Source organism: Limanda limanda, chromosome 4, assembly GCF_963576545.1.
Source record: "Limanda limanda chromosome 4, fLimLim1.1, whole genome shotgun sequence".
NCBI classification, from domain to species: Eukaryota; Metazoa; Chordata; class Actinopteri; order Pleuronectiformes; family Pleuronectidae; genus Limanda; species Limanda limanda.
Genome location: NC_083639.1, coordinates 17,229,769 through 17,242,081, shown reverse-complemented (window position 1 = coordinate 17,242,081; position 12,313 = coordinate 17,229,769). Strand labels below are relative to the sequence as shown.

The window sequence follows — 12,313 nt, the reverse complement described above, 5'->3', positions numbered from 1 at the left end:
TCGCAGCTTTATTCTTATCTTAATCTTTTTCTCTGCTTTGCAATTTCCTCCGCTGCTTTCTATCTCTGCATCTGTGTTTCTCCCTGTTTCTGCTCAGTCCGTCATCTCCTACTTTCTTCCTCTTCTCTCTTATTGAGAGTCAGACGTTGACTCTGGTCGACTTATGTTTAGGTAGCGGCTAGTCCTCACCAGTGATCTGCGGTCATGAGAGTAAAATGGTCGACCACTGGAATTTTCAGCTCCAGCGATTTTTGCGGAAAAGCAATTAGGATTTGGAATTAGCTTTCAAATTAAAGAGGAATTAAACAGGCTCGGAGATTAACCGTTTCAGGCATGGCCATCCCTCTTTGAATCTAAAAGCGCATCATCATCATAGAACCGAATCCTCCTCATTGATATGAAAGGCCAACGTGTGACTCCCTATCACATCTCCTCCCTTTCCTGCGGGACTGGAGAGGTTGATTATAAATCGTGGCTGTCCTTGGTGGAGCTGCAGTACTTGTTTTTCTTCTGCCTGTCTTCTCCTGGACTCTCTTTCTGTTCTTCGCCGGACAAAGTGACAAATCCTGCTTTGAAACTTAATGAAGTTTGAAATAGAAATTCGAGGCTACAATTATCCTGTCCATGGAGGCTGTCACAGGAATGATAGTGCCATCTACACCCAATTATGGGAATGGAGACACCTGTAACTGCTGAGACCCACGGGGGACTGTCAGGCCTGCCATGGATCCAGCCGCTCTCCTGCTTCCACTATGCTTTCTTTTATTTACATTAATTGGCGATTAGAAAGGTGCTGAGGCAAAAACTTATTTCCGCTGTTCCCCAAAAGACGTCTTTTGTCGACCTTTTTTTATTGATGATACTGGTTTTGTTTCTCCTCAGCATGGTATCCACCCCCCACCATCGAGTGCTTATGCATTAGTTTGCTGAGACACTTTCCGGTGCCCACTCTCATGAAAACAGTGCTACATTTGAAAAAAATCCATCAGAAATGTTTTATTTTAATTAATTTAGAGAAGGCAATCTAACATGTAGGCGTTTTAATTAGCACTTTCTCCTTTTCAAGCATGTTTGTGCTTCAGCTGACTCTTCTCTCTGTCTTCCTCCTCCTGTGAGCTGACACTCCTTTTCTCCCAGCCCCGGTGGTGGCAGTCTGTAAATGGCTGCCTGATGGAAAGTGACATTTTCACAGAACACTGCGAGAGAGGCGAGGTGATCTCTCCTCTTTCCAGCACAAAGTGCTCCTAATTGCCTGATCGCATTTGTGAGCCTAGCTGACAAACTCGTGCAAATCAATAATTCTGCTCAGGGAAGATGTGGGGACACAGGCCCCTTGTCACCATGGCACATGCATACAGATGCACAGACGTATGTGTGAGTAAACGCTGGGGAACGCGTGCACTTTTTACCCACACACACACTCCTGCCACCTCACCACCTCTGCGCTGTCTGCCTTAAATGGCAGTGTTTATCTGTGATTCCAAGACAAATAGGGAGAGAGCATGGGAGCATTAAGGGCAGCCACAGTTCCGCTGAAGGCTGAAATAATGGATGGTGGAAATGGCAGACGACCCAGCGCTGCTCATTACTAAATGGACTCTGCAGAGATGGAAAACTTTGCCTTGGCTATACGGAGAGAACAAAACAGCACAAGTTAAAATTGGGGCTCATTTAACAGGTTTTGTTAGTGATTGTGTGCTGTGCTCTGAAAGAGCTCTCACTAAAAGTTGCTTCCGAAAGAACAGAGAATGTCACAGCAATTTGCTAAGTCTGAATGACTTCTTTCCTGTTTATAAATGGGGTTGTTCTCTTCTGAGTTTTCTTTCTTCTCTTTGATATTTGCCGCAAATTGATTAAAAGTAATGGGCTTCCAAGAAACCTTCTGTGCACTGAATGTATTTTCAAAATGTATGTGGGTAGAAGACCTTAAAAAGCACATTGTTGTAATTTAATAAAGGCTTGTTTTTCTTCTTTACCTTTTTCCAGCTTGACCTTTTCTGACCTTTGACCTTGCTTTTTCCGGTCTTCCCAGCTAACCAACTCTCTCTCCACAGGCTCGTCTGTGATGCAGGTGACAGCCACTGACGCGGACGACTCCACCACAGCGAACGGCATGGTCCGCTACCGAATCCTCTCTCAGTCACCCCACAGCCCCATCCCCAACATGTTCACCATCAACAGTGAGACCGGAGATATCGTGACAGTGGCAGCCGGCCTGGACAGAGAGGTTGGTGTCCACCCTCATGTGCTGTGTATCCCTGTTACTGCCATCGCATGGTTGGGTTTCTTCATTATATTGTGAGGTCTCAAATTGATTAAGCAATGTGCCTAATGGAAATATGTGTCCACGCAGCAATAACATAAAACCCGGGCTGATATTCAATGGTTTCGCACCACCTATTTAATTAGGCCGGAATAGTTTTAACAATTTTTGAAAGTATTTTTTCTAGTCTTCTACACTGGCATTGCAGATACTTTGCGGTTCCCCCCTGTTTCTGGTTTTTATTTAAGCTAAGACTAAATAACACTATTTTCCAAACTGCTCAGCTACACTTTGGCTCTTCCCATACTGACTGTGTACTTGACTTCCCTTCACTCTGGTAACTAGCTACCGACTCGCTCCCCCTTGTCCCATCCGCTCAAGAACAAAGTTGAAAACAACACAGCAGTTCCACTCAGTCATTTATTATTTCACAAAGCTGCTCTGCTGGGAGAATACCTTGCACCATATCCAGACACAGACACAAACACACACACACACACACACACACACACACACACACACACACACACACACACACACACACACACAGACACACACACACACACACACACACACACACAGACACACACAGTCAGGTAGAGCTTCACTTCCAGCTTTTGTCTCCTATGGTCAAAGAAATGTTGAATCAGTCAAATGCAAGTTAGTCGCAATACTGGTAAGCTATTGTAGCATTGTTTATAAATATTGTATCTTAAAGTTTTGCTATCATTTAACCCAGAAAATAATTTCAATCCAAAATTGTATTACAATCCCTGAAACCATGTGTCTTTCAACCGGAACTATCAGCATTTAAAATTAGATTTCACTGGCTATTATGTCATTTGTTTTGCACATGAATACATTGTATAAACTAGGGCTGGGCGATCATTATACCTCCTTTATAGCATTATATTGATATATATTGAAACTTTGTTACATTGCTTTTTGATGAAACTTTTATTGTGATCAAATATGTCCTGTTTTCTCATCGGGTAGCAAAACAAATGACAGGAAAATATCTAATGTTTTGGTCCCTACATGGAGCAGATCACATATAATGATCCACCACTGGTTTGTGTGTGGCCATTGCTTGCTGTGGTTGTTCCCCATCCCACACACCACCAACAGTACCTCAAACACACTGTCCCTGCTGCATCTTCTGTCTTATTCCACTAATGGTGGAGGTCATGCAGGGTATACGTCTGTTTATCCCAAACTGGGATCAGGTGACTGTTGGCATTAACCATGGCAGATTGTCCAGCCTGCAGCCTTTAACTGTCATACTGTGTACACACACACACACACACACACACACACACACACACACACACAGAGACACATACACGCCTTCCCTATGGTTCAAATTTTAAGAATATACAACTGGCGAAAATGGGGAAACGTTCAGACCCATGTGCTGTCATTATTTGGATCATTCTCATAACTTTGTAGGGTGATTTTATCAGCGACATAAGAGCACAGACGAAAGTGTGTCATTACGTTTATATTCTGGGAAGTCCCGCTGGTCCATCTCGGCGCTAGAGATCACTTTGGACATTAAAACAGGACTTCACTAACAGTAAGGCGAGCGTATTTGGAGAATGATTACAGTTATAATCTCAAGAACAGAAACAGGGTTTGAAAACAGAGGAAAACAATACATCAATGCTCGTTCCTGATCCAAATTTTATAGAGAGCTGGCATGGCATGATAGCCTGATACATTTGTGTGACAATATAAATGAGTTTAGTGAACGTGGGCCAGCTCTGTGTCCCTGTTTCCAGCTTGGCCCGGGCGGCGGCAGTAGCAAGTGATGTGAGTGAGAGAGAGCTCATTAATCTGGACACATCAAGCCCGGCTCGGTCCCACCTGCCTCTGATCCTCCCACTAAAACTGGGACACACCTGGGAGTTCACCCACCTGCTGTCAAGGTCGTCAGCTTAAACATAGAAACATGCTCAGACACATGGGCTCGTGTTCACACACACACTCCCGTGCAGCTATGGTTGTGGTGGTAGATGCAGTGAAGCTCACACGGTTTAATGTCTCATCTTACTGAAGAATGATAAACCTGATCCCAGAAGTCACAATAGCGTAAGACATGCATCTACACAAATATATGAATATGAATTGTCACTCTAGAGACAATGAATTTCCAATAAACACCTTTGTTGCACGCGCTGTATATTCTCTGTTTCCTCTCACTCTCTCTCACACCTCAACTCCACATGCACCATGCTGCTGTGTAACTTGAATATTCATGTGCTGATTAAGGGGGTGAAACAGGTTGTCTCGTGTTGAGGAGCCAGAGAGGTACATGGAGGTTAGCTCAGTGTCACTTCCCTTTGACACCAGTGAATACCAATGACCCGCCGCCACTGTACAGACGCGGCGGCCGTGTGGTTAAGGTGATGGACTGTTAATCAATTGTGCTATGCATGCATGGGTTCGAATTCCATCCTCGTCATATGGCTATAATCATGGGACTAACTGTGAGAGCAGGTTCTGCTTGGAAAGAACAGTGTCCTAAGCTGTGAAGCAGTCATTCTGATTGAGGTGTGTTCTTGTGCTCAGAAGTCAGAATGTGAGAAACATGGACGCTGTAAATAAAAAGTGTTGTATTCATGCAATTAAAGGTATAACAAAGTTCCACAGACTCTCTGAGTTGTTCCGACTTGAGATGGCGTTCATGTGAATTTTCCCGGTAAGGAATTATTAGTGATTGTTCGGACATCACTCAATTTTAATTTGTATAGCACCTTTCATTAAGGGGAAGACTCAATGTGAGATTATCGCACAATAATTCAAGATGGTCTCATGTTATCCCACAGCCCGAAAAGCTGGTCATATGTGTGTATAAGTATAACACGGCTACTTGTGTGTGGTTCTGGTGCTCAGCATTTAAGAGATATAGAGATGTACGGTAGTTATTGTAAATGGTCCGTATTTATATACCACTTTCGTCTTCAGGACCACTTAAAGCAATTTACAGCACCGTTTTGCCGTCCAGCCATTCATTCATTCAGTGCTTCTACGTGCAGCACTTTCTTTATGACACATCATTCATACACTGCCAGTGCTGCCGTCAGGGGCAATTTGAAGTTCATTCAGAATGGAGAGACGGGGATGACCCGCTGATCTTCTGGTGAGAAGACGACCCGCTCTACCTCTTGAGCCACAGTGAAGATACCATTCAAAATTACGATTGCAGGAAGTGAAGGTGAATGTTTATATTTTTGTTATGTTGATTTATAGATTCAACCAGTATCTTTTTGACTGATTGAGTTGTATTCAGTCCTCATCACACATTGTAGGAGAGGTATAAAGGATATGGACAGTGTAAGCAATCTTTGTGTTGGTGAAGATGTTTATATATGCCTCCCTATATTCGTATCAAATTGAGCTGCTCCCCAGAAATGATCAAAGAGAAATATGTTGTATTTTGTAGAAATAGATGAAACCAGCAGGCTTCCAACGGAGAAGTACAGTTGTAATGAAGAGCGACTGTGATGCAGCAGGTAGCATAGAGGGAGATGTCAGGGTGCCACAGCTGGCGCAGATGTTCCCCCCTGGTGCCCTCCCTCCATGGCACCAGCTCCACTGGCAGGCAGAGCTGTTGTCTTTCATTACCCCAGGCTGTCTAAATCTCCCATGAGCCCTGGGTTGGAACGCTCTGGTGTGGCATGGTGTGGTGTGGGCTGGCGCCTGGCTGTCCGTCGGACTGATGCCAGCTTAGCGTTGGACTGTCTCGCCCTCGATTAGGACATCGCCTGGACTCCCTGAAGGACACGAGAGCCCACAGCCTGGCTCTATTAAGTTCTCCAGAGCCTAACTGAGGATAGAGGCTGAGAGCAGGCATCGGAAATGGGCCTGGGGCTTTATTGTCTGTGAGACGGCGAGTTCACATAACTCGCCGCCTCACATCCGAGCTCCAGGAGCAAGACAACACATCCTTCAGAGGATTGTGAGCGTGTGGCTGAATGAAGCATGTGGCTGTATGTAGGTGGATGCCGACTGCTTGCAGCCAACATTCCGTCGAGAAAAAGTTCAACTCAATATCCACCTTGTTATGTGAACACAGCGAGTATTGAATTTGACCTTTTTATCTTCAGAAAATAGTGAATTATTTCACTTATGCCACTTTAGTTTATGCCACTTTCCACTTTCTCTTGTAGATGATTTTCTACCTTGGACTTAGGTCAAATATGTTCTTCTTTTCAGCAGCTCTTAGAAAAATACTCATTTACAGTTATTTCCTTGGATCAGCCGATAAGATGAAAGAATAATTTGTTCATAATATTGTGTCTACAGAATTCAGTCATCTCATGTCCTATTTAATTTGATTTAATAATTGCCGACTCTGGCACAGCCAAGAATAACTACAATTTAGAGACATCTCAGTGGCGATAGATTATAGCTAAATATAAACAAGCCACATAATAATCAAAAGTTGGATCTGATATGATGAAAGTTTATTTTGTTCATATTTTGCCAAATGGCTCAGGCAGTTACCCGACCGAGGCCCTTGAGAAGATTGGCCGAGCCCGACCTGCACTTGAGAGGCTTTCTGTTTTTGTATCCAGCCCGATGTTTTAATTCAGCAGGTAGAGAGCCCAGCCAATGTGACAGAGCCCAAATATTATTTCAAAATATTGTGTTAAGACAAGATTACCTTTGGTGAAATAATTTTACATCATGTGGCCAAATTCCCTCTCAGTGTAAGGCCTATTGAATGTTAAATCATGTGTCATTTCAGTGAAAGTTTATCTAAAAGCTAGAACAAACTTTCCCCCTCTTTTGATTAAATGTGAACATTCCTCTTGAACCACAAATAGCGTGTCCTTAAATAACCACAGCACAGAGATCTTAACATGGTATCAGATAGTACTGGTAAAGTGTCTGCTACAAAACCATTGGCAGCTTTATTTTATTCAGGATCTCTCCTATTTCCTCTCTTTCTGTTTCTACAGTTAAGCTTCTGACAGCTGGATAGCACTATGACTACTATTGATTAATTCAATCCAAATACTGCCCGTCTCATCTCTTTTTGCTTCCTCAGATTAGATGAGTTGGACTTCGCTGCTCCTTTGTTCCTCTCTTCAGCATGTTATCTGAGCGACTGTACAATATTGCTTGCACAGTGCTCTGCTGGCTGACATTTTTGTATAATGTCATTTGGATTGTTATTCTGTTTAAGTCCGAGAGACCTTTCTCCTCTTGTAGCTCTTTGAAGAGAGAGGTCACACCTGACATGATCTCCTGCTAAAGAAAGAACCTTTTGTTTTATCTGCTTTCGTCTGTTTGTGACATTCTGGAGCCAATAAGTCTGTCCATCCCTCTGCATTGTAATGCTCAGTTGAACAATTTACTGAATGCCTCACCCAGTCTGTGTGTTTTATTCTAGCAGCTTTATTATTATGTGACTCACAGCCTTCATTTATCCCATATAGGACTCTGAGCTGTTTGCGCAAATGTGGAGGCTTATATAACCAAGTGGATTCAGAGTTTATATCTCAGATTTACCTACGTAGTGAATATTTCTACAATGGGATTCAGACAAAAGCTTTCAGAGACCTGCGTGTTGCTTGCAATAAGTTTCTTGTGCTGTCTTCAAACTAGTCTGGAGCCGCTTGTGTCCTCAACCCAACATGGGAGACATCTGTGCGAGGGATGAAGAGAGGAATGGGTGATGAAGATGGAAATGAAACAAGCTTCTCTGCAATATTTTGGGACTAACTAGAAAAAGATGTACTGTATGACAGAACAGAAGTCCCACAGCGACCGGTGCTTTACTTGTAACTAGAAAGGCACTCAGTCGAACGCACAAGGTCGATCAACATGGTTCTTTAGCTCTTATGATAGAAACATAAACAAGGAAGTGGTCTTATAACCTTAATGATTTATATGTCATAACAATATGAAAAGAAAGTAAAACAAATCCTGCATCTTCTCCCAGACCCACATCTGCACTCAAATTGAAAGTGTTCTTCTCAGACTCAGTCCCCATCCCAGCACCAAGTTTAGTGGAAATATGTTCAGTAGATTCAACAAATAAATCAAAGACATTATCTCCACTGGTTATAGGTGGTAGTTGCAGTTTCCAGTCCTATTTGTGACCATATAACAGCTGGAGAAAGACTAGCCTCCCTATGAAAATGTTTTAATCCACCAGATCTGGATTTTCATTAGGATCCTCACCAGTATTTCATCAATACAAACCACTTAAATATGTCTGAATTTTCCTTCAAGATTTGTACAAAATTTCTGAGGAATCAACTGTCGAAATGCTTTATCTTGCAATTTTTAAGAAAGAGAAAAAAAACGGTCCATGATCTGGACCGCCCATGAAAATGTATGGGTTCTTCCCTCCACCAATGCCAATTATGCCCCCTTATTAAATCCCATTGGAATCTACTTGATCCAGAATTTAATTTTTATCTGCATTAACTTGCACCAGCTCATAAATATCAGTCTCTCAATAAAAAAATGTTTTAAACAAAAGAAAATGGGAAAACATTAACGGGGTCAGGGCTCACACCAAAATTGTATGGGTTCTTTCCTGACCCGTGCCACATCCGTCCACCAAGTTTCATGTTTATTCCATCCAGTAACGAGAACAAACAAACACATCAGACAAACAAACGGTGATGAAGACATAACATTCTAGGCGGAGGTGACTACATTTACTGAGCTAGAGAATCGAATGTGTAAATGAACTGGACTGAACTGAAATAAATTGAACTGATTCAAACTAAACTAAGATTTAATGAAATGAAATGGAATGGAGTCAAATCTAATCCAGTCAATGTATTGGAGGTGATCTCAGCTGAACTGAAACTGTTACAGGGGTCACTGACTCTGAGGGAGGGAGAGAGAGAGAGAGAGAGAGAGAGAGAGAGAGAGAGAGAGAGAGAGAGAGAGAGAGAGAGAGAGAGAGAGAGAGAGAGAGAGAGAGAGAGAGAGAGAGAGAGAGAGAGAGAGAGAGAGAGAGAGAGAGAGAGAGAGAGTGTCTCAGGGCATTTGAGACAGATTGTAAGTGACAAGCTAATGACTGTGACCAGTAGGAGCCCAGCAGCCGGAACACAATCCACAAACAATACAAATAAAGTGCAGAGGTAACTCTCTCTCTCTCTCTCTCTCTCTCTCTCTCTCTCTCTCTCTCTCTCTCTCTCTCTCCCTCTCTCTCTCTCTCCTGACCTCTCCCTCCTCACCTGGGTCTGTGAAAATGCACACCCAGCTTTATTAATTCACCACTGTACCTGTGTTGCCCAAAAAAAACTCTACTCCATTGTGTTGTCCGCTGTCTTCTTACCAACTGTTTTTCCTTTACTGTATTTTCGCTAATAAAGTCTCTCTGGAGCACGAGTCCATTTGCTTACAAACCCTGAACAGCCCGTGCTGCCTGCTGTTTGCCAAACATCAATAGGCTAAAGCTTTTTTCCCTGTTTTTTTTCTCCACGATGGTAAACTACCTCATTTGCACCGCTTGAAAAAAAGGAATGGCGTCTTTTGTTGGCGTAGCTCTGCGTGCAGGTGTTTCTGTGGCCTCCGATGGCTTCAGCTTCCGTGAGGCTCCAGGCCTGTGGGGGGGAGACTGGGCTGTCGGTGGTGGGACCAGAAGCTGTATTCGCTGCCAGCGCTGGGCTCTAATCTAACAGAGATTTTCTGTTTAGCACTTCCATAGGACTCATTAGAGAGCCCTTTACTGGCTTGTTCAAGCAGCTACTTTGGGACAGCGTAGTGTGTGTGTGTGTGTGTGTGTGTCTGTGTGTCTGTGTTTGGTGTGCCTGCTCATGCACATATACGCCCGGTGTGTATAAGTCTGAGTGTCCCACCTGTTCCCACTCGCTGGAGCAATAGCGGATGTGCATGTGAGCTAGAAAGGCCATAAACTCCCAACTGCCCTCACATGAGTGATACAACCTTGCAGGACAGGAGTCATCTGCCTTCTCCCCGGCTGTGTGAGAGCTCCACCTGCTGGCCATGCTACTGTCACTTCTCTACACCTGACCAAAGGAAAACAGCATCCATTAGCAACGTAGTCATCTGGTGCTATTTGTCCATTGATGTATGTGACCGAATGAGTGTGCAGAGAGACACATTCCTGGAAGGTTTTATTTACTGAAGCGCTCTTTGAGGAGAGATGGTATTGATATTTCATTACGAGTCTAATAAAGGGCAGCCAGTATTGAGTTTTCATTAATAGGATTGCCTCGGTGCAGATTAACTTGTCGACGCATTTCATGGCGACTTGGGGAGAAGCTAAATGACTCCAGATGCCTGTTTTAACTGGCTGCGGTGGTGTGACTGATCCAGCAATCAGCTGCATCCCTCACAAGTGGAAAAGAAATGTGAGATTTAAAGATAGACAGAGACTGGCGGAGAGATAGACGGATAGAGAGGAGACAGAGGTGTTAAGAGAAAGATAGCGAGAGATCAAAAGAAGCACAGAATGTGAGTTAACAAAGAGCACGCAACAAACCACGGGGGGGGAAGAAGGAAAACAGACAAAACTAGAAGAAATAAAAGCAAAAAAAAAAAAGCCGGTGCCTATCAGGAAGCAAAGACTGCCCCCTGTACCTCTGCGAGTCCCTTTGCTGGGTTTGCTCTTCTTCCTCCAGGCAGTCCCTGACACCTGCGCCACTGGCCACCAAGTTGCTCTGAAAGCGTGACCCAGTAGTGCAGTGAATTTGATGAAACTAGCCCAGCAGCAAACAAACATCAGGCTTTCGATGTTAAGGGATTTGGGATTTTAGGCAAAGCAGCCGGGGCCTGCGTGGCGAACGCTGGCCCGTCCTTGACGTCCACTCCGTCTTGCTCCCTCTCTTTTCTCTGGCACAATGGAGGCCTGAGCCAGATGGATTAATAGGAAGAGGAAAATACCACAAAGCAGAGAGGCTTATACTGTCAGGACGGACACACACACACACACACACACACACTCACTCACTCACACACACACACACTAACACACACACACTACTCCTCTCCAGGGATGGGACTGAACTTTCAGTGCCATTAATAGTGTCAGGATGTTTCTTTTTCATTCTCTTGTGTCTAAAGAAGGCCTGGTGTGTGACAGTGTCTCGTCATGGCATTGTTACTTTGCAGTGTGAGCTGTACTCCCCTCTGGGGGGGGTGAGATGAAGGGAGCACCTCCTTTCCTTCCAGTAATCGGACTAAATAAGGCCTGTTCACCTCCCGGTATTTCCTGAAGCTCCGTGGCACGTCTTGAAGTGGCGGGCCACCATTAAAATGACTGATGATGCAGGTTCATGTTCACACAGCACAAAGACTTTAAGGCAATAATGGATGAGCCTGTTACCAACACATTGCTCTGTGTGTGGTTGTTTGTGTGTTTGTGTGTTTGTGTGTTTGTGTGTGTGCGCTTGTGCTGTTTACCTAATCTGTTATTGAAGAAATCAGGTGCTCTAACAGACTCCAGTTGGTCTGTGGCTTAGCAAAAAGTGAAGATGTGCACATATCCAGACTGGGTTGACATTTCACTGGAAGCTAAGGAGGATTTTTTATTCATGCATTCACTCATTTATGACTTAATATATTTACTCATTTATAACGCACTGGGTCATTGTCAAATGGGAGAAATGTGTATTTATTGATTCAGTCCTGTGTGCATGTATTTTGCAGCATTTGATATATCTGCGTGTCTGAGTGTGTTTTTTCTTTCTCTGATTCTTTCTACAGAAAGTGTCTCAGTACACCATCATCGTCCAGGCCACAGACATGGAGGGCAACTTGAACTTTGGTTTGTCCAACACAGCCACAGCTCTAATCTCCATCACTGACATCAATGACAATCCTCCAGAACTGACAGTCAGGACGGTGAGTCCACAGCTTTACTCAGATGTTTTATTTTTCTGTGAAAGGAACTATATGAAAATTACTAGATGGGAGAAGGGAGAATTAGGTACATTTTCTATTTGCTGAAAGCTGAGGAGCCTGTTTTCCTTCTTTTGACATTAACTATGTAAAAACATTAAATGTTACTGAAAATCTGTAATTTTTAATCAATTTTTTCATAAAAATGCAGAG

General features: G+C 43.5%; 1 protein-coding gene across 1 annotated transcript in view; it reads left to right on the top strand.

Annotated features, from left to right (window-relative positions):
• The window catches only part of LOC133000357 (cadherin-4-like), a 76,831-nt gene that overhangs the window by 43,089 nt on the left and 21,429 nt on the right, over nt 1-12,313 (top strand). Inside the window, exons 6-7 of the mRNA XM_061070273.1 lie at nt 2,055-2,227; nt 11,966-12,103. Of these exons, the coding sequence (XP_060926256.1) occupies nt 2,055-2,227; nt 11,966-12,103 (311 nt within the window). The remainder of the gene's footprint in view (nt 1-2,054; nt 2,228-11,965; nt 12,104-12,313) is intronic.